At 58.5% G+C, this 20,406-nt stretch overlaps 1 protein-coding gene across 1 annotated transcript; it reads right to left on the reverse strand.

The window, feature by feature from the left end:
• Window positions 1-7,992: 7,992 nt before the first annotated feature.
• On the reverse strand, window positions 7,993-18,624 carry LOC137763107 (basic proline-rich protein-like). The gene is made up of 7 exons (XM_068541931.1): window positions 18,345-18,624; window positions 17,597-17,770; window positions 17,272-17,433; window positions 16,835-17,110; window positions 16,141-16,542; window positions 15,586-15,954; window positions 7,993-8,282 (listed from the first exon to the last, which is right to left on the reverse strand). The coding sequence occupies exons 1-7, from the start codon at window positions 18,622-18,624 to the stop codon at window positions 7,993-7,995; spliced, it is 1,953 nt and encodes a 650-aa protein (XP_068398032.1).
• Window positions 18,625-20,406: the final 1,782 nt, after the last annotated feature.

Below are 20,406 nucleotides of genomic sequence, written 5' to 3' on the forward strand. Positions count from 1 at the left end.
CTCCAGGGAGGTGCAGGAGCCCTGGGCTCCTGCCATCCCCAGAACTGTCGCGCTGGTTCAGGGCCCCTTTCTATAGGCTGGTGCACCCCCTGCAGGCTGCTTCCTAGGAAGCCGGCCCCCAAGTCGCCCCGACCACCTGGGCTCCTGTAGGTCTTCCTACTGGCCCTGGGTCTCCCTCCCCACAGGCTACTCCCAGCCGGGCAGACAGACCAGACCCTTGTGTACACACCCAGCCACCTCCACTCCCAATGGCCTCCTGAGCAGAGGGCCTGTTCCTTCCTGAGATGAGGCCCAGAAGGTGGCCCTAAGGGGCTGTGACATGCACCTGCTGGCCCAGGGTCACCCGGACTGTAGTGCAGGAGGGCCGGCAGCATGGGGTGGGGGTGATATTTTAGGACTCACCCCCTCCCAGCAGCAAGGAGGGTAAGTGTGAAGAGGTGCAGAGGTGGGCACGGCTGCTGGGGCGGTGCTGGTGCACTGGGGTCCGAGACGCTGAGCCCAGCCCTGGCAGGGGCCCCTGGGCAGGTTGCTGAGTTGCACGTCCCTGGAGACGTGGTCCTGTTTGGGGCTAGGGCCCCTCCCAATTCAAGATGTCAAGGTTCCCAGATGCCAGGAAACCCCGGTCCTCTGTGGGGCTCAGGGAATCAGGTGGAGTGCCCACTAGGGCACTGGATGCTGTGGGGCAGGGTGGGCAGGGGCAGGGGAGGGGGGTGCTGCCTCTGATGTCCTCCCCAGGGTCCTGGCCCCTGGGATGTGGCCCACCAGCCCTTTAGGGAGGGCTCCATGGGCAGAGTCAGAGTCTGGGCTCAAGGTCTGCAAGGGTCAGGCAGGTGTGGTCAGCAGGGTCTGGCCCCCCGGTCCGGCTCCTGGCCTGTTCTTTAGCTCCTTGACATTCACAAAGGCACAATACCCGAGCTGAGCGGTGAGAGATCTCCCATGGTTTTGATTACTTTCATTTTATTACCCTAATTAGGCAAGAGTGGTAATGGAGCTGGGCTGTCACAGGGCTGTGGGAAGGGCCCGGGGCATGGAGGCGGCAGTCCTGCCTGACATTCGCCATCACATTAGCCTGATTGGTCCCCCGAGCCTCTGCCCTGGCACATGGTGCCCGTGGACCCTCGGGCGCTGGCCGGATGAGCCCAGTGGTCTCAGTGGGCCGGAAGCTGTGATCGCAGACCCTACCTGGGAGCAGCACACCTGGATACAGGTAACCCCAGGGCAACTTTAGGATGCTGGACCAGGCGCAGGTATCCTGTGTGCAGATGTGTGTTGCTTCAGGCCGTGGTGTGACAACTGAATTCAAAAAGAAGCCGCTTTCTCTCCGTTACAGTGGGGTTCTCGCCATTTCTGACCGGTACCCAGATGGAGGTGATTCAGTGCACTTGCCCTTCACACTGCTGTGCCCCTCAAAACCTTGACACGCCAGGCCAGGCCACATCTTTGTGGGGAGTTTGTGACTCATCCACAGTTTTAGGGGCACACGGGGTGTCATTGTGATGGAAGCGTTAAGGCTCCAACTGAACACGCTTGGATGGGTGCCCCACGGAGCCAGGAATGGAGCAAGAAGCAACCCTGAGCCGACAGCCTCCGAGCGCCGCTGCTGCCCCCCGTGAGGACGCTCTGCCTGCCCAGCCGCCCCAGTGTTTGCGGTCAGACCCGGGCGGGTTTAGGGGGGCCGCCCGGTGCCCCGCAGGGACCCCTACGCTCCCTGAGATGGCCATGCGATGGCTGCCCCAAGGGACGTGGGCGCCCATGTCACAGTCCCTTTTCCAGATACCGTCCCGGTCACAGCCCTGACTGGGATACAGGCCCACCAACTGGAGAGAGCGCTGAGGCCCCGTTTCCAGAACCGTCTTCGGTGTGAGCAGAAGCACGGCAGAGAAGTTGGGGATAAAAGCAGCTCATGAAAGTGGACGGTTGGTGACGGCCTTGAGGCTGACCTTGCACTTGCGTGGCTTGTACCTCCTTCGAGGTGGGGTGTGCCGGGCACTCCTGGGCCCTTTGTATGGAAAGACACGGAGCAGTGGGGTCGCTTGCCCGGGGACCAGCTCCCCGGCCCTGTCAGGAGCTCATTCTGAATCTTCACGAGCCCCTCCCCAGGGGCTCCTCTGAGAGGGGCCGGGGGGCATCAGTTCACCCATCACCTCCACAAAAGCAGGTGCATTTACTCACCCTGGCCCATTCCCTGCCTTTGCACCTGCCTCCCCAAGGTCAGGCCTGATCCCAGCGCTGGGCCCAGAAATCGGGAGGTGGGTGCTGGGTCTGGTCCTGCTCCTGCTGTGGCGCTGCCTGCAGACTCTGCTGTGGCCCCGGGAGGGCCAGAGGCTCCTCGGCCGGGGGGGTGGTGAGGCTGGGCCTCCTGAAGCCCGTGAGCCGCCTCCACGGCCAAGGCTCCAAGTAGGGGCCCTGGAGGCAAGCTGGCCTTGTCCACCCTGCACACGGGGGAGGGGAGGGCCCGTGTAGCCCCTCCTGTCTCCCTGGGAGCTCTCCTGGGATCCCCAGCCTACTGGCCTCCAACATGCCTGCCCCCTCCTCCCCAGGCACCGGCCAGCAAGGCAGGCTCCCTGCTTCTCCACCGACCTCGGTCAGAAAGGGGGGCTCTTAGCAACAGCCTGTGACTGCACCCAGCTCCCCCAAAGCTGACCTTGGGCTCTCAGGGGTGCTCTCCTCTCTCCCCAGGCGCCAGGAGCAGCTCTGGTCATTTCTCTGGGCTCAGCGACCCCCACCATCCTGTGCTCCTCAGGGTGCGCTCCCAGGGTGTGTGAGCCACCAGAGCCCCCTGGCTGCCAGGGCTCGGGACGACCCGCCCCCCCCGCACCCACCCCCGGCTCTGAGCAGCCCCCTCTCAGCCCTGGAGGCTCACCTGTGGAGCAGTGGCCGAACACACCAGAACAGCAGTGGGGGACACCACAGGGACACCGCTGGGATCCAGGGGACCGGGGTGGGCCGGGGATTGGTCGTCACCAGATGAAATTTCAGCTTCTCATCCCTCCTGCCAGATCGGCAGGAATTGCAGGCCGCACAGTCCTCTGGAGTCTGGAGCCGGGAGCCTGGGACGGGGAGACCCCTCCTCTCGGGCCCCTCCCCCTCTCTGCTGACCACCCATGGGCATGGACCCCTCCCTCTGCTGGCCTCGCCGCAAGCTTCCTGCAGGCCCAGCAGCCCTCAGGCCGGCACGGGGACCACGCCTGTCCGGATCACCATCCCTCCATCAATAATGCAGCGGGCGAGGTGCGTCCCCACTGCTCTCCTCACCCATCGCCCACCTGTCTTTTAATCTCAATTACAGTGGCTGTGGCTTGCCAAGGGCGCCTCCGCCTTAGGGGCACCATTGTGGGTGAAGCTCTCGTTTTAGAAGGAGCAGGTGTGCGATGTTGAGGTCCTAGGCTGATGGAGAAGGCCCCTCTTTTTATCAGGGAGGCTTCTGGGGCTCCCCTAAACCAACAGCTCCTGCCCCTGGGACCTGCCCCGCCCAGCACCCTGGTCATTCGGCCAAGCCACACTGGCCCCGTTGTTGGGCCCGCCCCACGCCGTACCCTGACAAGCTTGTTCCTGCCCCAGGGCCTTTGCACTGCCTGCCCCTCTGCTGCCACACGTCCTCCCTCACTTCCTTCTCTGACCCCCTTTCATGTAAAACAGCTCCCTGTTCCCCTCTGCTCCCTCACCTGCTTCACTGCCCAGCATAATCCTCTTGTCTGTTATGGGATTTTGTTGTTGGAATGTTGGCTCCAGCAGGACAGGGCTGCCACTTCCCAGCAGGCTCCTGCCTGACAGGTGGGAGGGAAGGAGGGAAGGAGGGACAGAAAGAAGGAGAGAAGGAGGGAGGGTAGGAAGAAAGGAAGGAGTGAGGCCCGGCCCGGCTCCCTGAGAGGAGGCTGGCCTCGAGTCACAGGTCTGCCCAAATTCAGCACCTTAAACAGTTACCAGCTGCCGTGGCTGTGAGAGCAGATTCCAAGGAACCAGCTGCTTAAAAGCAAGAAGTTCGGGAAGTTCTCCTTCCCCCAAAGCTGCCCAACTTTCTCCTTTGCCGTTTTCCTTCCTCCGAAACTTTGTAGCCATCAGGGGAATGGGGGGAGATTAATGGGCTGCGCCTGCTGGCCGGTTTGTGTACGGAGCCTGTATTGGTTTGAACTAACGAAGTTTATCAACCAGGCATGGAAGCATTAATCACACAGAAAAATAACACAGCAAAATGACTTTTCAAAATGTCGTTGGTATAATTATCATCTTGCCCATTACACTAAATGCCGCCATTTATATCTGTGATGCTTAAGTATGCAAACAGTAATTAACGTGGTAATGAACTGGGGGCCCCAGAGCCTTCCCTCCCCGAGCTAATTTGCATGTTAATTATCATTAGCGACCAGGGAAACAAGTTATAAACAGCCTAATTAGCAGGCAGATCATTTTTACAGAAATTGCTGTGCACCTTGACACGTGAGCGAGCGTTAGATTAATGGAGTCGGGCCGAGCTGCCCTCCTGGCGGGGGTGGTGGGCGCCCTCGTGGGGTTGGCGCCATGATCGGACGCACTGTGGCTCGATGAACAGGCGTGCCCCGAGTCTCAGGCTGGCCCCTGGCAGTGTCTAGGGTAGGGCCCCTCTCGGACGTGGGCTGCGGTCTCGGGATGGTCAGGGAGAGCTGAGGCTCTGGCTGGGGCCGGGCGAGACCAGGGTGGGGGGTTGCTGTCAGAGAAGGCATCACTCTGACCCTTGTTCGGATGGTAAGGAGGTCTTCCCTCAGGACTGCTGCAGCAGGGGAGAGGGGTCAGGCTCCCGTCCGCATACAACAGGACAGGGCGAGCTATAGCCGCAGAGCAGGACTGGGGAGGGCGTGGAAAATTAGAAGAGCAAACACTAAGGGGGGGGGGATTCTTGCTGAAGGGAGGCCAGGGTGGGGGACATCAGGGTGGGGGAGAAGGAATTTGATCGGATATCGACACTGATCAGGTCTCAGGGCTGGGGCCACTCTCCCCTCACTGATTCAGGGGGGATTCTTGCTACCCCTGGGCTGGGCAGGCTGAAGGCAGGGCCCAAGGACAAGGCCTAGTGGGGGACGGGGCTCCAGGAGGCCGTCTGAGGCTCGGCCTAGAGGACAGTCCTTGTCAACACAAAGTCCAGATTCTCCAGGTTTGCACCTCCTCCCTGTCCTGGACCCGCAGCTCCTCGGCCAACGGCGGGTCCTACTCCTCACCAGCTCCTATGATGGGTCCAGCTCTGTGCTGCCTCTTGTGCCTTACACCCCCTTCCGCCACAGAACAGCCCTGTGAGGGGGTCACCGTGGTGTCTGGTGAGCCCTGGGTCCCCGCTCTGACTGCACCGCTCTCCAGGGGCGTTCCTGCCCCGGGGCCTTTGCACCTGCCTCTCCCGTCTCCCAAAGCACCCGCCCTCCAGATGCTGGTGTGGCTCGCTTGTGCCACTCTGAGTCTGTTAGGGTTCTCCTCCCAGAGAGCCTGCCTGGGTGCCCCAGCCAGAACCCACCCCGTCACATGTTTTACTGTCTATCTCTCTGGCTGGAAGGTCAGCTCACCAGGGCAGGGAACCCCACAACCCCAGACCCCCGTCTTCCCAGAGCCTGGCACAGCCTGGCATGCAGCAGGACTCAGGGAGCCCTGGGGAGCTGGGGCCAAGTCTGGCTGCGTGGTACTCCAGAGCAGGGGTGGCCCCGAGAGTGAGGAGTTTACGATTCACGGGTCAGGTCTCTGTTGCCACAAGCCAGCTCTGCCGTTGGGGCACAGAGGTGGTCACAGACAAAGGTCAGCAGGTGGACCGGCTGTGTGCCAGTAAAGCTGCAGTTATGGACACTGACACCTACATCTCATTACTTCCCTGTGTCACAAAAGACTACTCTTCTTTTGATATTTTCCAACCATTAAAATGTGCATAAACCATTGATAGCTCACAAGACCAGCCAGTGAGCCAGATTTGGGCATTCTTTCATGCTTCCCTTTCCGTGTGGACTTTATTTTATTTATTTTTAAAAATTTATTTATTTATTTTTGGCTGCGTTAGGTCTTCATTGCTGCACGCGGGTTTTCCCTAGTTGCAGCAAGCGGGAGCTACTCTTCGTTGTGGTGCACGGGCTTCTCATCGCGGTGGCTTCTCTTGTTGCGGAGCTCGGGCTCTAGGCGCGTGGGCTTCAGTAGTTGTGGCGCACGGGCTTAGTTGCTGCGCAGCGTGTGGGATCTTCCCGGACCAGGGCTCAAACCCGTGTCCCCTGCATTGGCAGGCGGATTTTTAACCACTGCACCACCAAGGAAGTCCCCTGTGTGGACTTTAAAATCTGATTGGTTCCGATAAAAAGCTGCATGGCATATTTTAGGTGCATTAAAATTTTTTTTAATAGAAGTGCAGTTGATTTACAATGTTGTGTCAGTTTCAGGTGAACAGCAAGATGATTCGGTTAGACACATATATGTATCTGTTCTTTTCCAGGTTCTTTTCCATTATAGGTTATTACAAGGTATTAAATATAGTTCCCTGTGCTATACAGTGGGTCCTTGTTGTTTATCTATTTTAGGGGGATTTTTTATTAAATGTACTGATTAGTTCAGGAAGGCTGGCCAGTTTCATCTAGATCTTGCACATTTCTGAGTCACCCCGAGCTACTTAATCTTTTTTACCAGTTGCTATTTTACACAGACATTTTCTTCCATTGTAGCTTCGGGTGGGTTGTTTGCCTGTAAGAGAGCCATGGGCTTCTCTACATTAATTTTGGCCAGGTCACATGGCTGACTTTTCCCGTGACTTAGAACAGCCTTTAACTGATTCTGGTGGATTTTCCGGCACTGGGTCATGCCCCTGGAAGCACTTGGCTTTCCTTCCTCCTCTTAATGCCTCTTACTTCACTCTCCTGCCCGCACATCACCTGAGCTGCTGTCCGGTGCTGACTAACGGGGATGGGGCCTCCCCATCCAGCCCTGGCTGTATGGCCAGCGATGACCCTGTCCGAGTGTCACCCTGGGCAAGCCTGGGCCCCGGCCTCTGGGTTCTGCACCTGCTGTTTCAGATATCCCCACACTCCACGCAGACGCTCCAGCCACAGCTGCTCTCTTCCCAGCCCACGGAGGTGTGAGCTGTGACACCTCCCGGCCCCGGAGGGCATCCTGCTGACGCTGCCGCAGGGCGGTGCCCAGAGTCTGCAAAGGGAACACCCTGAGGGCGGGGAGCTGAGACAGTGGATGGTCACCTCCCCTTCCCTGCAGGAGGGACGGCCCCGGGCACAGGCCGCTGTGCCATGGGGGCCTGACCTGGTGGCCACCCGCCTCCACTTCCCTCCCCACTGCTCCCTGGTTAGATAGCAGCCCCAAAGCCTCCCTATTAGGCTGTGTTTTCTACAGGGCCCAGACCCAGGTGGCCCTGGAAGGCAGACCATCAGGAAGACGTTTTGGAGCTGATCTCTCGTTGGTCTGGGGCCCTGGTGGGGCTAAGGCTCTCAGCGGGGGCGGAGGTACAGGTGGAAGGTGAGAGGCTGGGCGTGCAGTGACTGTGGCAGTGACTTGAGCGAGGGTAACAGCGTCGATGGGGACCGTGGCAGGACAGCCTCTGTGTCCTGTGCTGAAAGCCTCAGCGAGAGAAGGCTGTGGGTTAGGGTGGCTGATGGATGACAGGGCAGTGGGACGGGGAGGGACGCGGTCTTACCAAGTTCCCTTGAAACTGCGGGCAGACCCCGCTGAAAGCAGGCCCAGGACATAACGGTGGGTGGCAGGGCTGCAAGGGTGGCTGGGTGCTTGGCCTCTGAGGGTCTCCTGTGACATGGGTGGGGTTGTAATAGCAGAGGAGCAGGACCCCGAGAACCCGGCTGGGGACACGCGGTGGGGGCACCTGAGGCTCTGGGCCCGAGGGTCCCTAGTCCTCTGGCAGCAGAGGCAGACCCTTGACCCCTAGAAGAGCACAGGCCCTTCCCCTTGCCACCCAGAGACCTCAGCTGAGGCAGGTGCCTTGCAGGACACCCCTCTCTCCTGGAGCCCCTCCCCCATGATCTCGGGGTGGGCTCAGCACTGCCCTCGAGGGATACGGAAGGAATCGCAGGGCCAGCAGATGCACAGGATGGGGGACCACGTGGGCGTGGACACTGCGGGTGCTGGGCTAGGGGCGTGGAACGTGAGGCTGCCCGTGTGGGTGTTCTCCTGCGCCTCCGGGGTCCACGGTGTCAGAGGCTGTCGGGCGGCCCCTTGGAGCGTGTGAGGAGGAGATGCCAGCACCCGCTTGTGTGGTCCTGATGGGGTGGCTCTGGGGGGCGGGGGTGTTAGAGTCCAGGACGGCCCCCAGGAAGCTCCGTTCTCTACGGCAACCAGGAAACGGGCGTGGGGGAGGAGGTGAGAGGGTCTTTAAGGAGAACTGTTCACTAAGTGTAGTGGTGGAATCGTGTCCCCCCAAAAGATGTACTGGAGTCATACCCTCCCCTACCTCAGAATTCAGCCATATTTGGAGATGAGATCTTTATGGAGGTAACTGAGTGAAGAGGAGGTCATTAGGGCGGGCCCCACTCCAATAGGACCGTTCTTGTAAAAAGGGGTAAATCTGTACACAGACACACACACAGGGAGACGCCACGTGAGCACGGAGGAGAGGGAGCGGGCGATGCATCTACAAGCCACGGAACAGAATGCCAAGGGTTGCCGGCAACACCAGAAGCTGGGGAGAAGCCTGGACCAGATTCTCCCTCACAGAGTCCAGGGGCACCAACCTGCCAACACCTGGGTCTCGGACTTCCAACCTCCAGACTGTGAGAAAGCAAAGTCCTGTTTAAGCCTCCAGGGAACAGGTGCACTAAGGTTCTGAGTTGGGGGTAACGCGTGAGGGGTAGGGGCAGGGGTTGACAAGACGCTTCTTCACTCGGGTAACCAGTGATGGGGGAGGTTCTGGACTGTCGCCGGTAGGGGTGCTGGGGCGGTGCTGCTGCCGCGAGCCTGGCTCTGGGACCTTGATGCCCGTAGAAAACTCTAGAGCTGGGCAACAGGGCCATGTTGGCTCCCACAGTGGGAAGCTTCAGCTCCTCTCTTGGTCCCCTGTGCCCCCCCCATAGAAGGGGGGGCTGGTCCTCTGGGAGGGGACCCCCGGCACCACTCCTAGTACATACAAAGTACTCGGCACGGGCAGAATTCGCCGTGGACACCCCACAGGGTGCTGGCCCTCCCTGAAGAAGAACCAGCAGTGAAAGCCCCCCTCACCCACCTCCTCTGCTGGGTCACCTGGCCTCGGCTGGCCCCGCCTGGTCGGCCTGGCTGTGGGGGGCTGCGGTCTGCTATACGTGCCCTCCCACCTTGGAGGGACCCAGGGTGATGGCACAGCCCCATGCGGGACGTGCCAACATCTGTGTGTGCCAGCCTCTCTCAAGGGAAGCAGGGAGGTGGTGACCAAGGAGCACAGGGGGACAGTGGCCACCCCGACGTGCAGGGGGACCTCTTCAAGAGCACGGATGCCAGCCCCTCCACCCCTGTGCCCCTGAGGGCTAAGGAATGGCGCTGGCGAGGGGCACACAGACCTGAGGATGGTCACCTGTGGTCTGGCCCCATGCCTCTACCCGAATCCAAACTCTGCCATGGCAGCCCCCACGTTCTTGGGCCTCTGGCCTCACCCTAAAGGCCGTTGAACAAAGGAGGTTCCCGGGCTCCACGGGCAGGTGAGGTCGATTCACTGGATCTGGAATGCGGCCCCGAGACCCACGCGTGAGGATCGCCCTGGGGTCCTGATGCTGTGGGTGCAGGAGGGCTCTTTGGGGACCCCGTGGAACCTGGGGGCCAGCAGCCCCGGGCTGAGTGCACAGCATTCTCTGTGCCCCCTGGTCTGACAGTCTGGACCCCTTCCCCCAGGCCTGAGACCTGCCGGTGGTCGGCGCGGTTTCCTTGACTGAGGGCCCTGATCCTGCTCTGTGAGCACAACCTCACCGGTGGGGTGAGGGCGGGACCCGAGCGCCTGCTTCCCGGTGGGGGAGCGGGCTTTTGTGGCCCACGGGCTTCAGGTGTGGCCACGTGACAAGCTCTGGCGAATGGGGTGTGAGCGCACGTGCCCCGTGGCTCCATCAGGAGGAGACGAAATGCAGGATCGGCTTTGCCCCCCATCCCTTCCCCCTTCTATCAGCTTCCTACAAAAACACTGAGGTGCGGAGAACAAGCAGAATTTATTCTCTTAACAGTTCTGGTGTTCAGACGTACGCAATAGGCTCACGGGGCTAAAATCAAGGTGTGGGCAGGGCGGGCTCCTGCTGGAGCCTCCAGGGAGAATCCGTTTCTTGCCTTTTCCAGCTTCTAGAGGCGCCCGCTCTCCTCAGCTCACGTCCCCGTTCTCCATCCTCACAGTCAGCAGCCCGGGGTCCTCTCCCCCCTGAACTCTGCTCCCACTGTCATTTCTTCTCTTTGACTCGGATCCTCCTGGTTCCTGGGGACCCTCGTGATGACACTGGACTCACCTGTATAATCCAGGATAACCCCCATCCCAGGACCCTTCACCTAATCCCATCTGCAAACTTCCTTTTGCCGTGTCAGGTCACGTATCCATGGATTCCAGGCATCAGGGTGTGTATGTGTTTGGGGGGTCATTATCCTGCCCGCCACACCTCACACGAGATCATCACGGCCCCGAGGAAGGCTACCCTTCGGCCTGGGGTCTGGAAAGAGAAGGTGGGGGTGGTGTGGAATCAGGCTGAGCAGAGCTGAGACCAGCACAGGCTTTTCCAGGTGTGTCCTCTTCACCTCAGTTTCCTGCTAAGAGCACCTCCACCCCATCAGATGGCGGGCACCCTGTTCTCCGATCTGGTCTTTGTCGCCAGGCTGAGTCTTAATCTGAAATCTTTCGCTTTTATTCAAGAGAAGGACCCCAGAATTTCTGGATGCCAAGGGGCATCTTGGACCCCAGAATTTCTGGATGCCCCTTTCCCCCTTCCGTGAACAGACCCTCCTCTTGTGGTACCTTCGATCAGAGGCAGCCGATTGAGGACAACTCAGTGCCGAGGACCTGCCTCTGAGTCTCTTCCCCAGGGCCACGTGCTCACTGGGTGGGGGGTCTGCCCTCCCAGTCATCACAGGCATCTGTTTCAGGGATTGTTTGGCTACATCGTGACATGGTCTCCGCTCTTGCAGCCTCCTATGAGTTTTCTCTACACCAAAGCCAATGTCACGATGCTGTCACGGTCATCATTCGGGTACCACTTTCTGCATCTGTCAGCTTTGGCTGCAGCACAGACACGCCCAGCATCTCAGAGACTCACAACAGCTGCTTATTTCTTGGTCACATTCCATGAGAACTGGAGGGCAGGAGCCAGAGGCCGGAGTCCAGCAAACAGCACACGCACTCCACCTCCCTCAGCTGAAGCAAAGTGGCCAGGCCCCAAGTCAGGAGGGTGGAGAAGCTCTGACCGTGGGGAGCTTGGGAACTGGGGGGAAACAGATAATTGTGAACAAATAATACAGTCTTCAACAGGGGTACATGAAAACAATGTAACATGGTGGGGAAAATACAGGGTTAAATACAAGTAAACGGGTTTTCTCATTGCAGGACTTCTCAGAGCCTTTAATAGTCTAACGTGTTAGGACGTTCCCGAAGGGTGAACAAAGCCTCTGCCAGGTACCTTTAATCAGAAACCACCCCCCTGACCCATAGGGCTTCCTGACATGCTGCCGAGGCCATCTGGGAGATGCTGCAAGGTGTGATTTTGGAACTCACCACGGGCACCTTGGGGATCTTTCGGGTTCGGTTCCAGACCACAGCAATAAAGCGACTATTGCAATAAAGCAAGTCATGCGAAGTCTTTGGTTTCCTAGTGCGTATAAAAGTTATGTTTATATTACACTGTAGTCTACTAAATGTGCAATATCATTTTGTCTAAAAACACCATGTACATACCTTCACCAAAAAAATACTTTATTGCTAAAATGTGCCAAAGCAATTACAACAGTAACATCAGAGATCACAGGTCACCATAACAAATATAATAATAAAGAAAACGTTTGAGATATTGCGAGAATTACCAAAATGTGACGCAGAGACATGAAACGAGCAAATGCTGTTGGAAAAATGGCATCGATAGACTTGCTCGGTGCAGGGTGGCCACCAACCTTCAGTTTGTGAAAAACGCAGTGCCTGCGAAGCACAGTAAATCCAGGAGTCCCTTGCCCAGTGACTGACGTGATTCTACGTAGACGTCAGTGTCGCTACCGTCAGCAGGATCTGAAGCCAAGGGAGATGGCAGAATCCAGAGCCATTTTATTTCCTGTAGGAGCTGTGGTCCTGCCCCCGGGGGCAAGGTGAGGCGAATCCAAGCTGAGTGAGAGCGTGCGACGGGGCTGAAGGACGTGACGATGGTGTCCAGTGTCCTCCGCTCAGGCTCAGAAGATGCTTCAGTGTTTCCAGAGGAGCGGAGACAGGTGCGGTGGTCGCTTCGCCTGCAGGAACAGCCCCGCCCAGCATCTCAGTGACTCGCGACAGCTGTTTCTTTCTCGGCTGTATCACGTGAAGGCTTGGTTGGCCGCAGCTCTGCTGGGCTCTGCTGGTCTTGACCAGCTGGATTCCAGGAATGAGGCCAGCCCCAGTCTGAGCAGGAGTGGCCAGCTTCCCTAGGGGCACTGAGTGATGACCGGATTTAAACCCACGGGCTTGGACTGTGAGACCATCCCTTTTTAGGGCTGGAGCCCACTGCACGGCGGCTATAAAAAGCTCAGCCGCTTGGATCATGAGAAAGGTCACTTGGGAGTGGGCAAGTCATCGTTCCCTGGTGAGTAACCAACTCTGTCCCCTCGGAGAACAGGAATCCAGCAAGGAGATGACAGTAAAGCAAAACTATCCACAGCTTATTGTTAAATTTAGAAATAATTTCTTTTTGGTATTTTATGTACTTGCAATATTTAAGAGAATTTGGTGTATTAGAGTGTCCGACAGAGTAGCCCTGGGCTTCTACTTTCAAATTATAAATAATTGATTCAGGTTTGTAATTTTAAGCTGAATGACATAAGATAACTTTACTAAGTGTGAACTGTATTGGAATTTGAAGAGAATTTAAAGATTTTTCTATATTTATCAATTTAATTCATTGGAATTATAAGGGTTATTTAACAAGTACTTGGGGAGGTTTGTTTCATCAGAATATGGAAATATTTTAAGAGGAAATACAATTTATTCCCTTATTAATGTCTAAAATGTTTACAAGCATTTAATTACTCTCCCTCCTTTAAAAATTATGGTTGCAATTTTATTTTCTTAATTTTTATTCTATTTATTTATTGAAAAATATCTATTTATTTGGCTGCATTGGATCTTTTGCTGCGGCATGTGTGTGGACCCTTTGTTGAGGTGCGTGGGCTTCTCTCCAGTTGTGGTGCGCAGGCTCTAGAGTGCACGGGCTTAGTTGCCCTGAGGCATGTGGGATCTTAGTTTCCCGACTAGGAATCAAACCCACGTCCCCTGCATTAGAAGGCGGATTCTTAACCACTGCACCACCAGGTAAGTCCCATGGTTGCAATTTTAAAGTCAGGAAAATGATGGTAAGGTTTCTGCGTGTTAATCAAGAGCTTAAGGAAGAAGAGCTGGATTTTAACTTTTTAAGGACATGTTTAACTTTTTAAGGTCTTTTTAAGGACAAGACCCCTGGGCCGTAGCAGCTGTGGTGTGCGGTGGGGGTGGATGGGGATTAAAACAAAGTATCTTGTACAAAAAGTTAATGCACGTAAGAACAGCTGGACAAAAGCTCTTTCTGTGTCTCAATACTTTAGAAAATGGTGAGGAGATTGCTGTTTCTCCAAATGTCTGTCTCTGACCCTTCTGTCTCCAAGTGAACCTGTCTGTATCAGTTAGCTACAGCTGCATAACAAACCACCCCAACACTCGGAGCTTAAATAATCAGTGCTGACTATTGTTCACATCTCTTTGGTCAGCAGTGGATCAGGTAGGGGAGCCTGCAGGCCAGGCTGTGTCCCCCCCACCCTTGGGGGTTGGCTGGTTGTAAGCTGGGCACCTCAGCCTCCTCCACAGGCCAGTCTGAGCTGTTCTCAGAGCAGAAGCAGGGTGAGGAGAGAGACAGAGAGAAAGAGAGACAAAGAAAGCACAGATCACCCAGGCTGCTCTGGACTTGCATCCTTCACCCCAGATCCAAAGGGTCAGGGGCAGGATTCCACCTTTGTGGGATGCTTGCAATAGCAGCTTGCAAACGAGGCAATGAGGGGAGAGGAGAAAGGCCATGTTCTGTGGCCTTTGAGAAGCCCTCAGTTTTTAAGGGACTCCCCTTTTTGTGCTGGCAGCAAGTCATCATTGTCGTTTAGAGAGAGTTTCCTCTTTGTTCCCTGGGTTTCGTGTGGTCTGCATGGAGTTTCTGACGCAATTATACAGATATCGCTCCCTCTGCCATCCAGCACAAACTTCACCTTGCTGGGACTCCTTTGGACTGCAGCTGGGACTCCTCCTACACAGATGCTTTCTGCTGCAGCTGCATGCCTGCAGACTGTGGGCCCTGAGGGCGGCCGGTCTAGACTTCTGGGAAGCTCTGTGTGGGTTTCTTTTTGCATAAACCGAGCATTTGAGGCATTGATCCTGACCTCATGATGTGAAAGGTGAGGTTTGGAATTTTTAGAAACACTGAAATCATGGCAGTACACCCGCACATCTTCCAGGGTCTTGAGTCTTAAAAAGAGTGTGGTATTATGGGATGCCAAGATACAGGGGTCCCGTAAAGCGGGGTTGCCTTGCCTGGGCCGAGCCTGCTGGTCAGCGGAGCCCCATCCTGTCACTGTTTCTCCCCTGAGAAGCCCCGCCCAGTGCCTTCCCATGGCCCCAGGGACGAGGCCCCCACTCCCCGCAAAGGCCACACGCTCTCGCCTGCTGTGGCGGCTCTGACCTTGATCCCACAATATTGTGGTGTGCCAGAACATCTGAGAGTGCTTTTTACTCTCGGACTCAAACACAACCATGTCTTGAGCTTGTCTGGGCAGGTGGGGGGGTGCAGCGTCCATCTCTTCCAGGGCTCCCCACTCCGCGGTGTTACAGAAGCCTCCAGGCCCTTCCTAACTCAGAGCTGGGGCCACACGTGCCGCTCCCCTCTGTCCCGACGGGCCCTTGGGTGCTGACTGGGGGCCTCGCTGCTTCGGGGGCATCTCAGGACCCCCGTAACCAGCACTGCAGAGACCCAGGCCCATCCACCCACTCCTCTGCCCTTCCTCCTCCTCACTGGGATACCCTGAGCTTCTCAGAGCACCGGAAACATGGATGCTCTCTGTGCACGTGCGTGTGTGTGCTGTGTCTGCATGCGAGTGTGTGGGGCTGCATTTGTGTGTGTACGTGTGCATGTGCTGTGCATGTGTGTCTGTGCATACAGTACACCCATGTGTATACGTTCATGTGGGCGCATGCACACACATGTGTGTACGTGGGCATTTGAGTGTGGCCACAGATGTATCCACGTGTGTGTGAATGTGCGCACGCTGTGTGTAAATACGCATGTTCGCATGTGTGTGCCCGTTGTACCTGTGAGTGTGCATACGTGTGTGTGCGCGTGTGGACGCCCAGGCTATGAGTGAGAGCTGACACCTGCCTTAACCTCAGGGGCCTCTGTTTGCTCCTAGTAGCCGTGACCCTGAGCTCACGGCAGTCGACAGGCTCACGTGAATCACAGTGTGGAGGATTTCCTGGGGGCGAAGGTGGGCTGGCCATCCTGGTCCTCTCCCACGCGCATAGGCGGGGCTGGAGTGCCAGGCCCGGGACCTGGGGCCTAGGGACCAGAGAGCTGGGGCCACGGGGTGGTCCTGGGAACAAGGGGCTATGGGGCTGGGGGTTGGAGGTCGGGGGGATGGGGCGCTGGGGGACAAGGGGTGGGGTGGAGGTCAGGAAGCTGGGGGGCTGGGGTGTCAGGAGGCCTGCAGGGGTGCTGACCCCACGCCCCCAGTGAGCCGGGCGTCGGGGAGGGGCGGGGGTGAGCTCAGTCTCGGATGCGCAGTCCTGGCTGGAGCCCCGGCCGGTGTCTTGCTGCAGCCCTGCTCAGGAGCGACGGCACGGTGGTCAGAAATGGCCCAGCTTTTGCCGTCAGGACAGATAAACAGTCGGCCTGCTGTTTACTTTTGCTGAGACCACCAGCCCTTCTCCTCAGAGTGGGGGGAGTCGCCTGTGACGTGATGAAAGAAGCTCTTCGTCTGCCTGGGACAGCGAGTCCTGCGGGTCACCCGCGGGACCTGGCGTCCCCGGGGGGCCGTCGGGGCGGAGACTGAGACCTGAAACCTCCGAGCTGGGCTCGGTGTCGGCCGGGCCCGGGTGCCAGGGAAGGGGTGTTGGGCCGCCGGGGGCCTCTGGTGGTGTGGGCGGCCCTGGACACTGGGTGGTGGGGTCAGGCCTTGAACGCAGAGCCCACATCGGCGAGGGCTTGGGGAAGCACCCAGGAGGGCGACGGCTGGAAGGACGGTTGACCATGGGGGTGCGGGGCCGGGGGGTGCGTTCCAGGAGAGACCCGGCAACAGGCAGAAAGGAGGCCACGGGGCGACCCCACGAGACTGCAGTGGGAGCCTCTCGCTCACCTGTCCCGCCCCACCTGGGCTTCCGGCCCCCCACAGCTGCTTTGGGGATGAAGTCTTAGGGGTGTGAGGGTGGTGCTGGGCCCCCCTGCCGGAGTCCACCCCAGCTCCTCCTCCCTGTCCCCAGTTGCCTCCCTCCCAGGAGCCCCAGGCCAGCAGCCCCCACACCGAGACGCTGCAGAGGGAAGAGCGCCCGACTGGGCCAGCAGGTGACTCGGGGCCTGCGCCTCAGTCTCTCTGCCTGGGCTGTGGGCGGAGGGTGACTGATGACCCTGATGCCTGTGTGGCGGTCCCTGTCCAGAGGGGAGTGGCCTCTGGAGAGAGGGGCCCCCACCCGAGCAAGCCTCACCTCGGATCACCGCGTCGCCCCTCTGTGCCTCAGTTTCCTTCCCGATAAAACAGTCTAACGATGCCCTCTCGCGGCTGCGGGGGGTCAGGGACACTGTCCCCCTGGGACAGCTCAGGGACGCCCTGCTCACGGTGAGCGCTCGGCAGATGCAGACCGTGGTCAGCACTGGCCTTGGGGGGGCCGCGTCTGCAGCTCTGTTCAGCTGAAGGGGGTCTGCCTTCTGGGCCCCATGGTCCAAGGCCTGAGCCCCATTAAGGTGGCCACCCGCTTCCTGCCCTGGTCATTGCACACAGGCTCCAGCAGAGGGGGGCCGCGCTCCATGCACAGCTCCGTCCTCCCGGCGGAGGCGGCCTGCCGTGTATGCCGGAGGCTGGGTGGAGAGTGGACCCCCGATGCACAAAGGCCATCTGCAGGGACTGGGAGCTGGGGCCTCGGACCTGGTGTCCGAGATGTCACCGTGAAAGGGGTGGGGGGGGTGGGGCTGAGGGGCTGATGGCCGCACGCCCTCCTGGCTGGCCTGCCCTCCAAGCGTCCACCCTTGGCCTTGGGGAGCTTGGTCAGGTAGACGGTGCACAGCGAGGTGTTTGGGCCACCCCAGGCTGCTCCCCGGCACGGGAGGGGAGACCCAGGGAGGCGGGCCAGGGGCTTGATCAGGGCCACACAGCCTGCAGCTCCTATGGGTCTTGGACTGGAGACTGAGTTGGCCGCCACTTCCAGGCTCTAACCCTGGGGGTGGTCCAGGGATGGCAGAGGGGTTCTGACCTTTAATACCCACAGAGATGGGTTTTCTGCACCATCCTGTTCGGATCACAGGCTTCTCGGTTCCGCTGGAACCAGCGTTGGTGCAACGTGCCTGGGGTGGGGTGGGGGGCGGGTCCTCTCCCGCTGTGGCCTGCTCCGCGTGGTCCGCGAGAAGCCACCTCTCCTGGCCGGGGACTGAGTGAACAGAGGCCTAGAGGGGGCCCCTCAGACCAGGAAGGAGGGCAGCCAGGCCGTCTGCCAAGAAGCTGGCACCATTAGGGCAGAAGAGCCCATGTGGCTGGCGGGGTTCTGAGGCCGAGGGGACACTGGCTCGGGACCTGCCTCTGGTCTCGGGGAGTGACAGCCTCCACCCGCTGCGATACGCCTAGATTGAAGCAAGCTGTCTTTCAAAGCTGGCCAGGATGCCCTGAAATGAGCAAAAACCAGCATCCCCTCCCCCATGCAGGGTTGACAGGGTGGGGCTGGGACTTTCGGAAATCATCACAGCAACTGCCTTAAAAGCAGCAGAGACCCCGCTGCTGGGAGTTCATGCAGAGGCAATAATGCAGGACAGGAAGGGGGCACTGAGGACCTGGATGTCCCCCACAGGGCTGTTTATGACGCCCCCCAAATGCCCACCACCAGAGGGACGGCTGAAGAATCGCTACGTAATCATGGGATTCTATTCAGCTAACAAAATGAGTTATATTAAGCGGAAAAAAAGCCAGACTGCGTGTATTATTTTCCTGTGGCCACTGTAACAAATTACCACAAACCTGGTGCTTTAAAACAACACACATGCTTTTCCGGGCGGCGGGTGGGGAGGGAGGGCGGGTGGCTCGCTGGGTCTGCGCGGCCTCGGGGCCGGGGCCGGAGCCCGGGTTCCCGCCCGCCCCAGCGCCCGCCGCCGGCCGAGCCCCGCCCTCCGCGTCTCCATCGTGGGTCGCGATGGTCGGGTGTGTGCCCGGGTCCGCGGGACAGGCGGGTGCAGAGCTCCTTTGTGTTGGCGCGGGTGGGTGCGGCGAGGTTCCGGCGCCTTCGCGGAGCATCGTGGGTCTGGGGCTGTGGGAGCCGCGGATTGCTATCCTCTCCGCACTTTCCCGGCTCTGAAGCCTCGAGAACACGGCTAGGCAGCAGTAGTTTAATGGGGAGTTTGCCTGCTGGGAACTAGGGGCCTGCTGGGGTCTCAGTTCTTGGCTGGCCGCGGAACACGAGGTTGCCAGGTGTGTGACGGCAGCAGGTAGGAGTGACCCGCGGGTGCAGTGATGAGCAAGAAAGGAAGGACAGCGGCTGTTGGCCTGTGAAGCTAGGCAAGAATGACCAGCCGACACAGTCCAGACCAAGGTCCGTGGGCCCAGCTCGGTCCTGTGCGTCTGGTCAGTGGAATAGACCTGCAGGTGTGGCTCTTGTCACTCTAGGACTGGCTTCAGGACAGTGTGAATCAGCAGTTCTGAGGCAGCAGGCGTGATCCAGAAGTGTGAGCAGAGACCGTCTGGAATCCCCAGACTCCAGGGAAACTAAAGGTGACAGCCAGCCTAATGAAGAGGACAGGAGTTGGGGGCCGGTGGCGGTGGGGCAGGAAGGCGCCCAATGGCAGCGTGGCCCATCTGCGGTGGCAGCAGCCCAGCAGGCGCCCCTCGTCTCAGGGCCCTAATCCTGGCTCCAGCCGGCTGGTCAGGGGAGCTGCAAGGTGTTCTGGGCGAGCGGAGCCCACAGTCCTGAGCTGTTCTTCTCTGTGTTTGGGTCATCTCCCCCCATCCAAGGGGAGAAATCTAGATGAGGTTTAAGAGTCAGTGCTGGGCTTCCCTGGTGGCGCAGTGGTTGAGAATCTGCCTGCCAATGCAGGGGACACGGGTTCGAGCCCTGGTCTGGGAAGATCCCACATGCCGCGGAGCAACTAGGCCCGTGAGCCACAGCTACTGAGCCTGCGCGTCTGGAGCCTGTGCCTCGCAACAAGAGAGGCCGCGATAGTGAGAGGCCCGCGCACCGCGATGAGGAGCGGCCCCCGCTTGCCGCAACTAGAGAAAGCCCTCGCACAGAAACGAAGACCAAACACAGCCATAAATAAAAAAAAAAAAAAAATAAAAAAAAATAAAACAACACACATTTATTATCTTAGAACTGGGGGGGGGGGGGTCAGAGTCCTAAAGGTGTGGACGAAACCGGGTGCCTCCTGGAGGTTTCAGGGGAGCACCTGTTCCCGGCACTTCCAGCTTCTAGAGGCGCCTGCATCCCTGGCTGAGGCCCCGCTCTCCATCTTCAAAGCCAGCAGTGCAGCATCTCCCGATCTCTCTCGATCTCTCTCTGCCTCTGCTTCCATGCTCACATCTCCCTCTCTGACTCTCACCTTCCTGCCTCCCTCTCATAAGGACCCTGGTGATCACATTAGGCCCATCCGGTTAATCCAGGAGGACCCCCACCATCTCAAGGTCCTTAAGTTCATCCCATCTGTCAAATCCTGTCGCCAGGGTGATGGTTAATTTTATGTGCCAGCTTGGCTGGGCTTTGGGGTGCCCAGACATTGGGCCAAACATGAATCCAGGGGTATCTACGAGCGTGTGTCTGGATGAGATTAGTATTTCAGGAAGCAGACTGGGTGCAGCAGGCTGCCCTCCTTAACGTGGGTGGCCCCCGCCAGTCCGCTGAGGCCTGAATAGAACAGAAAGGCTGACCCTCCCCTGGGGAGAGGGAACTCCTGTTCCTCCTGGCCTTTGACATGAGACTCTGAACTGACACATCGCTCTTCCTGGGTCTCAAACCTGCTGGCCTTTGGACCAGAACTTACACCATCGCTCTGCTGGGTCTCCAGCTTGCTGACCTTGGGACTTCTC

This window comes from Eschrichtius robustus, chromosome 3 (assembly GCF_028021215.1).
Source record: "Eschrichtius robustus isolate mEscRob2 chromosome 3, mEscRob2.pri, whole genome shotgun sequence".
Classification (NCBI taxonomy): Eukaryota; Metazoa; Chordata; class Mammalia; order Artiodactyla; family Eschrichtiidae; genus Eschrichtius; species Eschrichtius robustus.